The sequence below is a fragment of the Salmo salar genome, chromosome 23, assembly GCF_965601325.2.
Source record: "Salmo salar chromosome 23, fSalSal1, whole genome shotgun sequence".
Lineage (NCBI taxonomy): Eukaryota > Metazoa > Chordata > Actinopteri > Salmoniformes > Salmonidae > Salmo > Salmo salar.
This window is the reverse complement of record NC_138313.1, coordinates 41,095,410-41,111,640: the sequence shown is the minus strand read 5'-3', so window position 1 is coordinate 41,111,640 and position 16,231 is coordinate 41,095,410. Positions and strand designations below refer to the sequence as shown.

Below are 16,231 nucleotides of genomic sequence, written 5' to 3'. Positions count from 1 at the left end.
AATTTATCCTCTGCAGCAGAGGTAACTCTGTCTTCCTTTCCTGTGGCGGTCCTCATGAGAGCCAGTTTCATCATAGTGCTTGATGGTTTTTGCGACTGCACTTGAAGAAACTTTCCAGATTGACTGACATTCATGTCTTAAAGTAATGATGGACTGTCGTTTCTCTTTACAATGTAAAAAATTAAGAAAAACCCTTGAATGATTAGGTGTGTCCAAACTTTTGACTGGTACTGTAGCTCTAAAACTGAAAAGCTTAAGTAAACACAATTCAGGGGTTTTATTTCAGTGTCTAATACAGGGAGGCTTTTCTTTGTTATCGCTATTTCTGACTTTTGTTACTCCTCTTCTTGGCTGCTAACTGTTTGTAATGATTTGTCTGCTGGGCGCTGTTCTCAGATAATTGCATGGTTTGCTTTCGCCGTAAAGTGTTTTTTTAAGTCTGACACAGCGGTTGGATTAACAAGAAGTTTATCTTTAAGCTTGTGTATAACATTTGTATCTTTTATGTATGTTTATTATGAGAATTTCTGTTTTGTTGAGTTTCACGCTCTGCAATTTCACCGTATGTTGTTTGAGACAGTGGATTACTGAACAAAACGCGCTAACAAAACGGAGGTTTTTGGATATAAAGAGGGACTTGATTGAACACAACAAACATTTATTGGGTAACTGGGAGTTTTGTGAGTGTAACCATATGAAGATCATCAAAGGTAAGTGATTCATTTTATCGCTATTTCTGACTTTTGTTACTCGTCTACTTGGCTGGTTACTGTTTGTAATGATTTGTCTGCTGGGCGCTGTTCTCAGATAATTGCATGGTATGCTTTCGCCGTAAAGTCTTGTTGAAATCTGACACCGTGGTTGGATTAACAAGAAGTTAATCTTTAAACCGATGTATAACACTTGTATGTTTCATGAATTTTTATAATGAGTATTTCTGTTTTTGAATTAGTAACGTAGTTCATTGCATTGTTCACATTTGTATGAGCAAAATATTTTTCTCCCTCTGTTTCTCTCCCTATGTCCCTTCACACAGCGCTACCTGTGTTTCACTGAGGCTACAGAGGTGAAGCCTCCAGAGGACCTGCAGGACCTGGGGGTGAGGTTCCTGCAGCCCTTCGTCAACCTGCTGTCCAAGGCCACCTATTGGTGGATGAACACATTCATCACGGCAGCCCACCGCCGCCCCATCGACCTCAAGGTCATCGGCAAGCTGCCCATCGCCATGCGAGCCCTCACCAACTACCTGAAGCTCCGCAAGGCTTTCGAGAGCCAGAGGGTAAAGGTAGTAATACTACTTTACTTCTCTCACACAGAGAGAGAGAGAGAGAGAGAGAGAGAGAGAGAGAGAGAGAGAGAGAGAGAGAGAGAGAGAGAGAGAGAGAGAGAGAGGAGAGAGAGAGAGAGAGAGAGAGAGAGAGAGAGAGAGAGAGAGGGAGAGAGAGAGAGAGGAGAGAGAGAGAGGAGAGAGAGAGAGAGAGAGAGAGAGATGTGCCTTGCATTGTCCAGTGAATTGTAGCGTTACCACCCATGACTCTATTTGGTAGTGATAGAGAGCGCGTTGTTGAATTCATTCATGTTCTGTCCTGTGGTCTTCAGCTTGTTCCTATTGGAGGTGAATCTTATCGTTACAATTGAACTCTTTAGGACATATCTTCAAATATATCAGAAGGCCTTAATTTGATGGCAAAGTTTTACTCTAACACAGTGGTGTTATAAATCTCTTGATTTTCAGGCCACATCAGGCCTGCAAGGTATATTATACTAGTGATGTGTAATTCCTATCACAATCCAGAGTTAGGACATCCAAGAGTTGGAATTTTATTCATCCGCAACCTACATTCAGAATGACTGCCTGGGTTAGGAACATAGCGAGGAGACTACCTAAACCATTTAAACTAACAGGTGCAATAAATCAAACTAACTGATTGAATTAGTTTAGTGAAATGTATGTTATTTATCTGTGTGTTGCATAAGATTAATCAATCAATGTACATGCAAAAACACAGATATTAAAAACAATCCTAAAAATGTCTACCTGCAGTAGAGCATGCTGGGAAATCTGATAATGATGGGCGTGGTTTTGATGGGAACGTTTAAGCTCCACAGAGTAAAACTGACACAATCACACTCTCACACTCAGCACTAGTTATTAACACCAACACTGGGGTTATTTTACACCACTGAGTGTTAATTTCACACTTAGAGAGTTCATTTTTCTCCTGAATCAACACTAGAAATGTTCCACTGAAAAATCAACACTGGGTAACACTGGCCAATTTGCTGTGAGGAAATGAATCTGCAGAGTTTTGCTGTTTGGCAGAGAAGCTTTATAACCAGGGGATCTGCTTAGAGAGAGAGAGAGAGAGGGAGAGGGGGAGATAAATAGATATGGAGAGAGAAAGAGAGTGAGAGAGAGAACCCTCACCAATTATTGTAAATGTTGATTTATAACATCATGCAAATGTCCAGCATGAATAAGGTCCCTAAAATATAAATATATGACAAAAGAGGACATTCATCTGCAGAGTTTTGCTGTTTGGGAGAGAAGCGTTATAAGGATCAGCTTGAATGTTCCACACAGCGACGAATAAATACATTATCAAGCCTTTATATAAGAGCAGATTGCACAGTATGTTTGGGTTGATTTGGATGATCCTCTTGAAGCATGACATCCTGTTTCCATTGCTTTGCGTCATTGCAGCTTGTCAAGTTGGATTGTGTGAAAATGGGAATAGGAATAATTAATTGAGTTGTTCTCCAATGGCCTGTCCTGGTTTGACATCTCAGTTTAATTGCAGCAATTAAACTGAGATGGATCTTCCAGGTAATCATTGTTCTCTATTGTTATAAAACTGAACTGTCATATCCCCACTCACACGCACACACTTCCCACTTGTTTCCCATGAAAAGTCAAGTGCTTTCACCCTGCGTGGGGTCCGAGAGTTCCATCGTTCACAGTAGAATGAGAATGACCTTTGCCCCTTTTAGTTTAGTGTTTCTGTTCTCCTCTCCTTCATCCCTCTGCTTCATCCTTCCATCTCTCTTATCCTTCTCTCCTGCCAGAAGGAAAACCCTGACCCTTCTGTGACCCTTAACCTCTGTGCTCTGCTGCGTGCTGCTGTGTCTCGCAGCTTCTGACCGTCTCATTGTCTGCATCTAACAGGCTATTCACAGAGACTGGCTTGGGCCTAGAGCAGTGACCCGAGCATGGGGTGGGTTGAAACAGGTGCAGGGTTAAACAAGCACATGGGTATTTACACTGCAGCACTAGAATATGCGGTCAGAATGATTTTCAGTAGAGTATTTTGTCATTACTGTGGAACTAGAAAGCCATATATATGCATACATATTAAATCCATGTTGAGGTCCAGTGTGTAGAGTGACAAATCCTATATGAGCCTGAATGCAAGGTGTATGTAATGGCTTGGTATGGGACGTGTATGTAACAGATGTCATGCTGCTTACTTAGCAAATAATTCATGAAGCTCGAACCCAAGACTTCTGGCTTGCTAGCACGCGTCACCGCCCTCCCGACGCGTCTTACCAGTCCGCGAGAAAAGCTAGCTATGCGCTGGCGCAAGTAGGGACACTTCAGGCTGAGGAGCGAGTTTCACACATCCCTATGGGCTACATGTACATGTGTATGTATCCAAGAAACTGGAAAGTTTCAGAAGTGAATGTGATTTAACAGGAGCAGAAGAACCGAATTTGGTTTATTTATGTATTTGCACCTGTGCTCTCTGCATCAAAGAGCCTGACCTGAGAGTGTCTCCAAGCTGCCTCCAAGCCAGGCCAATCCCCCCCTAGAGAAGAGTGGGAAAAGTAGGAGGACACACACATCACACACAACACACACACACACATCACACACACACACACACACACACACACACACACACACACACACACACACACACACACACACACACACACACACACACAGTCTTCTTTAAGATTGCTTACCTCTGCAGCCAAAGTAGCCAGATGTTGTCCCTGATCTTCACTAACTCTAAATGTCTAATCACACAACGCATTCTCAGCGGGGTTGACTACAATCAATATTTCAACATTCAAAATGTTTGGCCTTCATGCAGCGTACATGGAGTGTTTCAACCTTTTGAGATCGGACAAACTATTTGATTGCACACAAACACGTGAATGCCTGAATGCCTGAATGCTGGTGTATTGTCAGATCTGAGCGAACTTCTTCTGTTAAGTCCCATTGTGTGATGTGCTGATGTCACAGTAGCCTGAGTCATTAAGACTGAAGTCAGGAGATGGCAAACTGGGAAGACATCATTACTAAGGAACCACTGATAGAAAAAGCATGAGAACTACGCACTTCTCATTCTCCCCTCATTAAACACCGAATACCATTAAACACTGAATACCATTCAACACTGAATTCCATTCAACACTGAATTCCATTAAACTCTGAATTATATTAAACAGTGAATTCCATTCAACACTGAATGCCATTAAACACTGAATTCCAGGTTCCATGGAGGTTCCTTTTCTGTAGGTGTGATTCTCACTGGCTCCTGATCACATTGGGTATGCAGGTTTTTGTTCCAGCTAATTATCTTTTCATGTTCCTTTAACAGCCTTTTGAGGAATGGCCTTGTTTTGCTCGTGTATAAAAAACACAGGGAATAATTGGAACTTGGGTAGGACTGTACATGGACATTTGACTTTTCACTGTTTTTCCTGATACAACCATGATGTCCTTCCTCTTGCAGAGGCCTCTGGGCTCCATGCCGCAGGGCCCTAAGTGGATCTGGAGGGCCCTACGCCAGGCGTTTGGACGGCCCCTCATCATCAGCATCACGTTCCGCTTCCTGGCTGACCTGCTGGGCTTCGCTGGGCCCCTCTGTATCTCTGGCATCGTCCATCACATCAGCAAGGACAACAGCACCATACAGCCCCCGGTGAGAAGACATTATACGTACACCAGTAGACGGCTGCTGAGGGGAGGATGGCTCGTAGGAATGGCTGGAATGGAGTCATTAGATTGGTATCAACCACATGTTTGATACCATTCCATTGACTCCATTCCAGGCTTTATTATGAGCCGTCCTCGAACGTATGTAAGGTTGAATACAACCTTGCATACGTTGAAAGGTCTATAATTTTTACACAAACCAAGTTAACATAAGCCCTAGATGCCTTCAACTTATAGGCATGCCTAATTTAGACATATTTTTTAACAACGTGATGTTTTGCTCCAAATGGATAACTCATGATCCATAAGAGTAGGAGTAAAATGTCTCTATTCTCATAACTTATGACCAATACTCTACTCTGAGACGCTTTGTGGATACGAGCCCAGGTCTCCATTCTGATATGACATTTACTTTCCTCCTCCAAGCACAACTGTCCTCAAAGGTGAAATCCTTGAGGCTAATGACTAATGTGCTGCTGTCTGTTTGTCTGCTTGTCTCTCTGACTCCTCTCACAATCCACTCAGAGAAAGACATGGACGCATCTGTCAATCTGTCAGATCTCCTGTACAGACCCCAGTCAGATCCTCTCTCCTGCTGTAATGATTGATTCTCAGTTAATGGTTTGAAAGTCACAGAGTTGAATAGTGTAATATTGCTGTAGCTCCTCATAGAAGGCAAATAAGGTATGCCCTCTCCTCCGGGAGTATGCCCTCTCCTCCGGGAGTATGCCCTCTCCTCCGGGAGTATGCCCTCTCCTCCTCTCCTCCAGGAGTATGCCCTCTCCTCCGGGAGTATGCCCTCTCCTCCGGGAGTATGCCCTCTCCTCCGGGAGTATGCCCTCTCCTCCGGGAGTATGCCATCTCCTCCGGGAGTATGCCCTCTCCTCCAGGAGTATGCCCTCTCCTCCAGGAGTATGCCCTCTCCTCCAGGAGTATGCCCTCTGCTGAAGAAAAGGTCTTTGATGATTTTGTTGAATGTCACCGAGTTAGTTACACAATAGAATTCCTAAAGAGGAGCTGATTTGGAAACATTGGGTGGCCGTGTTGTCTGTAGTCACTCATAGAAGGCATATGGTGTTCTCCTCTGTCTCCATCTTGACAGTGTGTTTGATCCAAGGGGAGACTAAAATAGTCGCCCCCGGAAGAGATGAGATATTAAGCTAAAAATATCACCATTAGACTGACAAGAAAAGGCTGTGTAGTCAACTGATAAATGCATTGTCATGGAACTTGGCAATAGGGGCAGCAGTTAGCCTAGTGCTTAGAGCATTGGACTAGTATCCGAAAGGTTGCTGGATCGAATCCCTGAGCTGACAAGTTAAAAATCTGTCATTCTCCCCCTGAACAAGGCAGTTAACCCTAGGTTGTAATTGAAAATAAGACTTTGTTCATAACTGACTTGCCTAGTTTAATAAAGGTAAAAATAATCATATTTGCTTATTGTGAATGCGTGGAATGGAGCAACCAGATGTCCTGAGCACTCAAAAGTATGCATGGGATTGCACTCAAAAAAAGTATTTTATTTGACATACACTCGGGACAGGAGTCAGCTGTATTCCATTATAACACTGTAAAAAGTGTGTGTGAGAGAGAGGGAGAGGGGGAGGGAGACAGGGAGAGGTAGAGAGAGAAGGGAGAGAGAGAGGGGGAAGAAAGAGACAGGTAGAAATCCTCTGTGTAAAACACCAAATAATGCATGCAGAGCAGAATTAGGCCAATACCCACTAATTATCAAAATCCAGAAAAGAGCGGTTAAATTCTACAACCACCTAAAAGGAAGCAATTTCCAAACCTTCCATAAGAAAGACATCACCTACAGAAATATGGAGAAGAGTCCCCTAAGCAAGCTGGTCATGGGGCTCTGTTCACAAACACAAACAGACCCCACAGAGCCCCAGGACAGCAACACAATTACACCCAACCAAATCATGAGAAAACTAAAATATATTTACTTGACACATTGGAAAGAATTAACAAAAAAAACTGAGCAAACTAGAATGCTATTTGGCCCTAAACAGAAAGTGCACAGTGGCAGGATACCTGACCACTGTGACTGACCCAAAAATTAAGGAAATCTTTGACTAATGTCAGACTCAGTGAGTATAGCTTTGCTATTGAGAAAGGCCACTGAAGGCAGACCTGGCTCTCAAGAGAAGACAGGCATTGTGCACTCTGCCCACAAAATGAGGTGGAAACTGAGCTGCACTTCCCAACCTCCTGCCAAATGTATGACAATATTAGAGACACATATTTCCCTCAGATTACACAGATCCACAAAGAATTTGAAAACAAACCCGATTTTGATAAACTCCCATATCTACTGGGTGAAATACCACAGTGTGCCATCACAGCAGCAAGATGTGACCTGTTGCCACAAGAAAAGGGCACCCAGTGAAGGTCAAACACCATTGTAAATACAACCCATGTTTATGTTTATTTATTTTCCCTTTTGTACTTTCCCTTTTTCACATCGTTTCAACACTGTATATATACATAATATGACATTTTAAATGTCTTTATTCTTTTGGAACGTCTGTGAGTAATGTTTACCGTTAATTTGATTGTTTATTTCACTTTTGTTTATTATCTTCTTCACTTGCTTTGGCAATGTAAACATATGTTTCCCATGCCAATAAAGCCCTGAATTGAATTGAGAGAGAGAGAGGAGTACCTGCTAAATGATTTATAGCCCTAATAGAATTATGTATTTCTTACCTGTCTTGTTCCAGTATGAATTGCTCCTTAGAGATAGGATAGAAGATATCCCTCTCGCATGAGACCCTTTACGGCATAATCCAAGGTTAGGGTTTCACACCTGAAGGATGACGTCTGTTGGTGTATTGCACTTCCTAAAGACAGTGGATTTGTTATGGGAATGACCCCAGTCTTGGTGTGATTCACTGGTAGAACTGAATGACATCCATCATCATTACAGTGCAGAGATAGAGAGCGTGTTCCAAGAATAGCTGGCCTGATCCAGAGTGTTATGGTGTGTAATTAGATAAGATACAACAGATGACTCAGATCACTCAGACGACTTTAAGTGGACTGTTGATTGATCATTTTAAGGAATTTCTGGGAGTTATTCTCCTCTGCGGATTAGGAATGATTCAGTAATTTCCTTATAGAAAATCAAAGCATTTCCCCCTCTAATGTACATATTCTCTTTGATGCTTGATTACTGTCTTGTAAATAGATGTGGTTGGATATTAGTAGTAGATCTTTGCTGTAGATTTTTTTTACCTGCCATTTCATAACAGTCACAGTCAGACTCACCATACTGGAATGGCTGTTCTTTCCCTTGCCCTCCCTGCTGGTAGCTTCTGGGAAGATTGCAATTGCGTACTCCTTGTGTCCTTTCTCCTTATCTCCTTCTCAAAACCCATTGGATGAGAAAGCCAGAGGTACTGCCTCTCATATCTTCTCCTCCAATGGGTTTTGAGAAGGACGTGAGGAGTATATAATTGACCAGTGGTCAAGATTCCTTAATATAACATTATTCAAGTTAAAGTCACCCAATAAAATACTACTTAAGTAAAAGTCTAAAAGTATTTGGTTTTAAATATACTTAGGTATCAAAAGTACAAATAATTTCAAATTGCTTATTAAGAAAACCAGGTGGGTTTTTTTGTGGTTATTTACGGATAGCCAGGGGCACACTCCAACATTCAGACATCATTTACAAATGAAGCATTTGTGTTTAGTGAGTCCACCAGATCAGGCAGTAGGGATGACCAGGGATGTTCTCTTGATAAGTGTGTGAATTGGACCATTTTCCTGTCCTGCTAAGTATTCAAAATGTAATGAATACTTTTGGGTGTCAGGGAAAATGTATGGAGTAAAAAAAGTACATTCTTTTCATTAGGAACATAGTGAAGTAAAAGTAAAAGTTGTCAAAAAGATAAATAGTAAAGTAAAGTACATATACCCCCCAAAATATTTTTACTTAAGTACTTTCCACCACTGCAATTGAGATCTTCCCCCTGTCTGTGTGAGTAAGATACTGACTGGCTGTACTGGGTGTCTCTCGCTGTGATTTCAGATAAAGCTGCTGGGGGTCTACTTTATCTCCTCTCAAGAGTTCTTGGCGAATGCCTACGTGCTAGCCGGGCTGCTGTTCTTTGCCCTCATCCTGCAGAGAACCTTCCTCCAGGCCTCGTATTATGTGGCTATCGAGACCGGCATCAATTTACGAGGGGCTATACAGGTACTGTACTGTAGGCTTATATACAGTAGTGACCACATAGCAAAAATGTGGATCTCTACAGTGTGATCTCTGTAGACTTTCACATACATCACACATTGATCCCTTACGTTTATTCTTATTCTCTATTACTTAGCAACAGCGCTAGAAAAGCATCTGCAGTGTCAATACCTGTATATTGTGCAGTGTGCCTGTCTATTGCAGCTAAGTATAGCTCATAAAGGGTAGGGTCACACATTGTTTCCTATGTTGTGGGTATTATACACGTGTAGCAGAGGGAACTAAGAATGAAAGTTGCCAAGCGACATCATATTTTAGGTGAGTTATAAGTAAGGCTATGTCCTCTGGTAACTATAAAAACACAGTTTAATTGATCGGTTTCTCTATGATGTGTCTGGCTATGTTCTCCTTCCAGACTAAGATCTACAATAAGATCATGCGGCTGTGCACCTCCAACATGTCCATGGGAGAACTGACCGTAGGACAGATTTGTAACCTCGTGGCCATAGATACCAACCAGCTCATGTGGTTCTTCTTCCTCTGTCCCAACCTGTGGGCCATGCCAGTCCAGGTGAGACCTATTCTCTTCTACTCTACTTTACACTAGTTTACTTTACTATACTCTACTCTACACTACAATACACTACTCTACTTTACTTGATTAGGGTAGGTCCTGTACAGTTTTATTTGATTCTATTTTATCCGGGTCTATTCAGTTTGGTTCTAGTCTAGTCTAATCTACTGTATTAAAGGTAAAGCCAGGATTATTCTACCCAGGGTAGAAAAGGGAAAGAAGCCCGGCAGGCAGAAAAGAAGCAGCACATCAGGAGAAGCCCCCATGGAGTTGAAATAGATTCATGGCATATTGTATATTACATCAGAACACTGTGACCTTCAAGTTTATGCTCCCTGCCCCATGGCATGTATAATTAATGTTAAGCAGTGATGATCTCTAATATCCCATCTCTATACCCGTACATGAAAATGGAAGGAAGCTGTTGGGGGTAAATACAGCTATATCAGTTACTGGTTTGATGTTCCCAGACTATTAAATAAAAACAGGAGTTGTTCTCACAAATGTCATCTTCCAATATATAGTTCCAGCAGCCTTGGTATAGTTCTATCTCCCAGCCTGGAACTACTATCAGTGGTGCAGATACAGAACCCTTATGAAGATCTCCTGATGGATCAGGGGATGGATCAGGGGATGGATCAGGGGGATCCAGGGGCCTTTCAAATGGTTCTCCTTTTCCTTAGTTTGTCTTCTTGTCCTGCTCTTGTCGTGGGCGTCTTATTGTTTGCCCAATATACTCGTCAGTCAGTCAGTCAGTCACTCAGTCAGTCAGTCAGTCTGGTAAGAGAAGTTTCTTTGTTAGTTCAAGCTGAGAGTTCCCTTATCTCTCTCTACCAGGGAGAACGCTTTGTCTCCCGACTCACATTTTCTTTCTTTCTCTCTCACACTCTCTCTCTTTTTCCTGGTAGAGTAAGATTCCATTCTGTTACCTTTAATTTGTGTTCTTTACAATGTGTTAGTGCATTTAACAAGAGTTAAAATCCTAGGCCCAAACCACTGTAGAAAACAAGCTTAGAGTAACAGTGTAACAGTGATTCTGACTGACACTATAGGCACAAGGATTAGCTTTAGGGATTAAGTAGAGGAGTGAAGAAGACTGTCTGGGGGGGTTCATAATGCATGGAATTGAAAACGATAACAGCTAAATGAAATATGTTGGGCTACACTAAGAATACTTTAGGAAGTTAAGTTTAACTATTTGTTCCTATCCAAATGAGGGGAGAATGAACGGGTGAATCCATGTCAGAAAACAATTTACTACTGGATGTGTTGTATATGAACAGTTTTCTCAGCTCAAGCACAAGTGTGTCTATACCAACCCCTCTGACTTACAGCCTTGACAATATTTTGATTCAGGCCTAGTATTTCAAAGGCAGAGAGTAGTTAGTTGTAACTACAATTATTCAGCAGCATTACTTCACCCCTGATCCTCCTTCGCTAGAAATCTCTCCTCCTTTTGTGCATAAGGCCAATTCAACAGATTTCAAGAGCGTCCATGTTCCAATATAATGTTCCAGGCAGCCTGGGTGACACATATTTTTGGTCCTCTATAATTGAATTTCCCTTTTCATTTGATTCACTTGTTCTAGAAACCAGCATATTTTTGTGCCAAAGAGTTCCAAACCATTTACAAGATTGTCCACATTAAGAGAACCAATCTAATAAAAAGCAACAATTTGACACACACACAAAATAGTTAGAAAGGTGCTAAATAACAGAAAAGTAAACTTGTTAAAAAATAAAGGTTGCACACTCCCACACTCCCAATGAGTTATTGGGTATCACCAACATTTTAGCACACAGGGCCTTCTTCAGGGTAACATAATGAGATCTGCCAGAGAAAGAAACAGTGGCCAAGGTTTTATAACCATACTGGATACCAATGACCACGTCAAAAGGTTCAGACCTCTACGTGTGAAGGTGTTGGACTCATAGACACAGGGCTGCAGGTTTAAGTCTCACTCTGGCTACTTCCTAAATCTGCTCTGGTCTTCTAACATACCATTACAATCGATTCTAATTCAAGCCAGATCCCTTTGATCTGTTTAGCCCTGTAGTCACTGTCAGTTTAAAAGCCTTTGTTAAGGCCTAAAGTGCAAGTGATAGAAAACACCAAATATCAGTTGGCATTGTGTAATATACAGTTAAATATTCACTATTAGCAATTGCAGATTTTATTTTTAACAATTGAACAATAAATTACTGTATTGCTGTTTTGCTGTATATATAAATATATATATACTGCAGCATACTGTGGATGAGGTGCATTGTGGAGAAATATTGTGGGAGGAGAAAGAATCGCTGACTAATTAACATATTTTAAGGCGTGTCTTGTAAGAGGATATATTTGTTGCACCTGTTAGTGAGAGTCCTGTACCAATGTAAGTGATGTGGCAGTAGTTCCCTGACAATTCATTGTATGTATATATGAAACAGATCAGGGTGGTAGCAGGTCTTAAACCTTTTACTGGTGAACTATTTGTTACCGACTGCCTCGATTTGGTGTTATGTAGTACAATTTTAAGTGGTGTTTTTTAAATTGGATAAAAGTAGAGACTCAGAGCTAGACAGTTATATTATACACTGCAGTTGAGGAACAATGGGAAAGTAAATCTGCTTTGAAGGTTGATAAACTTGTAACCTCACTTTTTAAAAAATGGCCCTTGAATGTTTTAGTACACCTATTGGAGAGCTCTTCTTTGTCTACAACCATTCAGCATTGTTCACACCCTCTTAAGCCTTAACCCCCTCCCTTCTCTTTAAGTGAAGGCCATGTGGTAAAAACAAGCTATATCAAATCAAATCTAAGTTGATTTGTCACATGCACAGGATACAGAAAGTGTAAACATGTAACGGCTGTTGAATGGAGTAGACCAAGGCACAGCGTGGTTCGTGCTCATCATGAAATTTAATGGAAAATGAGAACACTTTACAACTAAACAAAAGACAACAGCCAAACAGTTCCGTCAGGTAACAAATGACTAAACAGAAAATATCTACCCACCTACCCCAAAGGAAAACAGGCTGCCTAAGTATGACTCCCAATCAGCGACAACGATGTACAGCTGTCCCTGATTGAGAGCCATACCAGGCCAAAACAAAGAAATACAAAGCATAGAAAAAAGGACACTCAAATCAAACCCTGACCAAACCTAAATAGAGACATAAAAAAAGACTCTCTCAGGTCAGGGCGTGACAAAACAGTACAGTGAAGTGGTTACTATCAAACACAGAGTGTCTAGATAAAAATATTTTATAAATATTTTATCATTATTAGATGACGCTTACCCTATGCAACATCTAGCTAATTGGATTCGTCACTATTGTCTGGACATGTACACATGTTCATGAAATACAACAGATGGCCGTAATCACCCTCAGACACATCTGGCTAATTTGATAGGTCATGTAATAATCTGCCCGAAGAGGAGTCTTTTGTTTATACATGTAGCTAGCTAGGTAAACAATGAACCGGAGTAATCCCAACTCATACTACTACCAATACAAACATTGTCATAGCTGTAGTATGAATCTGCAGGTGGCTAAAGCTAACAACTAGGTTCAATATTAGCTACATGTAGCTAACATTAGGCTATAACTAGTAATGCAAATGGAGTTCTGATTTGAGTAATATTACCACACAGATCATACACGCAATGTTAGCTAGTGAACCAGCAAGCTAACGTTTGCTAGCTAACTAACAGTATGATTTTATAAAAAAAAACGACTTTCAGACTAAATTAGAAACGTATAATGTCAGAAAATGTAGCTAGACTCTTACCCGTATACATGGATAAACGCTTCACGGCAGACTGGAACAATTTAACTCTGTTTTGTTTGTACTATCTTGTTTGGCCAGCGTTGTGTCAAGTCATTCTGGTTCACACTGACCGTGGCATGTGCAGAAAGTAGCCCATCACTTTTCACAATTTATCTGTCGATAGCACTTGCTAAATTCAGGGCATCAATGTTGTTGAGAAATGTGCTAAACTTTTGTAGTTCGCGATGGTTAACGTTGTATCTTTCAAAAACGTAGAGGTAGAAAGGACTGTCAACACATTCTGAGCAGCTCACGTTATAGACAGAAGCATGCTACATGGCAGACCAATCCAAACTCATCTCCCGGCATGCTCATGTCCATTTTCTCTGTTCTTCCCTGTAATCATGGCCAGTTTGGAAACCTTTGTTTAGGCCTCTAGAAATACAAGTGATATAAAACACCTAGTATTCATTAATATTCTGTAATATGCAAATTCATACAGCCAACCTGTTTGCTATAATCTCTTGGAATTATAGTAAAATACTGTAGAAATACTGTTTAATGGTGTGTATTGTATTGTGTTTCATTGCTCTGGCAACAAGTTACTGTCAACATCTCAGTATTGTATTGGCACAATCCAGACATAATCAGAGATATATCATAAGCAATCTTATTGTAGTTCAAATTAATTTGAAGACCAATGTGTCCTTAACTACAACATTTTCATTAATGGCTAATAATACTGTATGCACAAACTTTAAATTGCTAGGGACAAGAGCACCCACTAAATGACCAAAATGTTATTGTAAATATGAAAATGTGCAAAGAACACTGGGTAATATGTCGCCACATGGGTAAATCCAGTAATATACTGTAAAAAAATGGGTTACCGTGAAATGGATTACCTTAAAATGGATTATAGTAGCTGTACTGTAAAATAAATTACAGTAACTTACTGGACAATTGCTGCCAGTAAGTTACTGTACATTTTACAGGAAATATTTTACAGTGTGGCCTAGGCGAATGTTGCTCTGTATGAAGGAGAAAGGGTGTAGCTAGTATGAAGTCACATCCATCTCCATCACTTAGTGCTGTACCCCTCCCCCTCACTGTGAATCCTGGGGATGTGTGAATCAGGCTGTCACCGTGAGGATGCCAGGACATACAGGACAGGAGCCAAGGCCAGGTGGAGGAACACAACACATGAATCATCCATCAAGATGTCGTTATATCAATGTTATATCACAGTTAAATCATAATTTATTAGCATTACCATACAGATGCCAAGACGGGACAGGAGCCAAGGCCAGGTGAATGAACCCAACATGACTAATCCATCATGTTCAATGCAGTTTCTGTGGTGAAGAATGCAATTAATACAGGCATACAGGCTGGAAAGGTCTCATGATTCGCCATGTTTTTGTGAAGGACGAAGCATTGATTTTAAAAACCTCACACTCTCTCCTGAATGATTGTGCAGGTGTGTGTGTGAATGTGCAGGGTCTGTCTTGTGATTACAGAGCATTCTGAAAGTATTCAGACCCCTTGACTTTTTCCACAATTTGTTACATTACAGCCTTATTCTAAAATGTATTAAATAGTTTTTCTTCCTCATCAATCTACACACAATACCCCATAATGACAAAACAAAAACAGGCTCAGACATTTTTGCAAATGTATAAAAAATAAATACAACTTCAATTTCAAATGTACATAAGTATTCAGACCCTTTACTCAGTACATTGTTGAAGCACCTTTGGCAACGATTACAGCATCGAATCTTTTTGGGTATGACGCAACAAGCTTAGCACACCTGAAGAAAAAATTAAAATAAAATAAAACATTTAAATAAAGAAGAAAACAACAATAAAATAACAGTAGCGGGGCTATATACAAGGGGTACTGGAACAGAGTCAATGTGCGGGGGCACAGGTTAGTCGAGGTAATTGAGGTAATATGTACATGCATAGTCACTTTAGAGATTAAGTGATTATGCATGGATAATAAACTGAGAATAGCAACAGTGTATAAATGGGGGTGGGGGACAATACAAATAGTCCGGGTAGCCATTTGGTTAGCTGTTCAGGAGTCTTATGGCTTGGGGGTAGAAGCTGTTAAGAAGCCCTTTGGACCTAGACTTGGCACTCCGGTACAGCTTGCTGTGCGGTAGGAGAGAGAACAGTCTATGACTAGGGTGGCTTGAGACTTTGGCAATTTTAGGGCCTTCCTCTGACACCTCCTGGTATAGAGGTCCTGGATGGCAGGAAGCTTGACCCCAGTGATGTACTGGGCCTTTCGCACTTCCCTCTGTAGTGCCTTGCGGTCGGAGGCCAAGCAGTTGCCATACCAGGCGGTGATGCAACCAGTCAGGATGCTCTCGATGGTGCAGCTGTAGAACTGGCATGGATCTGAGGACCCAGGCCAAATATTTTCAGTCTCCTGATGGGGAATGGGCATTGTCGTGCCCTCTTCACGACTGTCTTGGTGTGTTTGATTGGGTTCCAATCCGGGCTCTGGCTGGGCCACTCAAGGACATTCAGAGACTTGTCCCGAAGCCACTCCTGTGTTGTCTTGGCTGTGTGCTTAGGGTTGTTGTACTGTTGGAAGGTGAACCTTCGCCCCAGTCTGAGGTCCTGAGTGCTCTGGAGCAGGTTTTCATCAAGGATCTCTCTGTACTTTGCTCCGTTCATCTTTCCATTGATTCCGACTAGTCTCCCAGTCCCTGCCGCTGAAAAACATCCCCACAGC

At 41.3% G+C, this 16,231-nt stretch overlaps 1 protein-coding gene across 2 annotated transcripts in view; it reads left to right on the top strand.

Moving 5' to 3' along the window:
- The window catches only part of LOC106584588 (ATP-binding cassette sub-family C member 8), a 179,251-nt gene that overhangs the window by 37,435 nt on the left and 125,585 nt on the right, over positions 1-16,231 (top strand). The window contains exons 5-8 of one of the 2 annotated variants that reach the window (XM_082968119.1): positions 1,037-1,279; positions 4,743-4,931; positions 8,988-9,152; positions 9,565-9,720. In XM_082968119.1, coding sequence (XP_082824245.1) covers positions 1,037-1,279; positions 4,743-4,931; positions 8,988-9,152; positions 9,565-9,720 — 753 coding nt within the window. Of the gene's footprint in view, positions 1-1,036; positions 1,286-4,742; positions 4,932-8,987; positions 9,153-9,564; positions 9,721-16,231 lie in introns of both variants that reach the window. The other variant, XM_082968118.1, reaches the window with a different exon arrangement.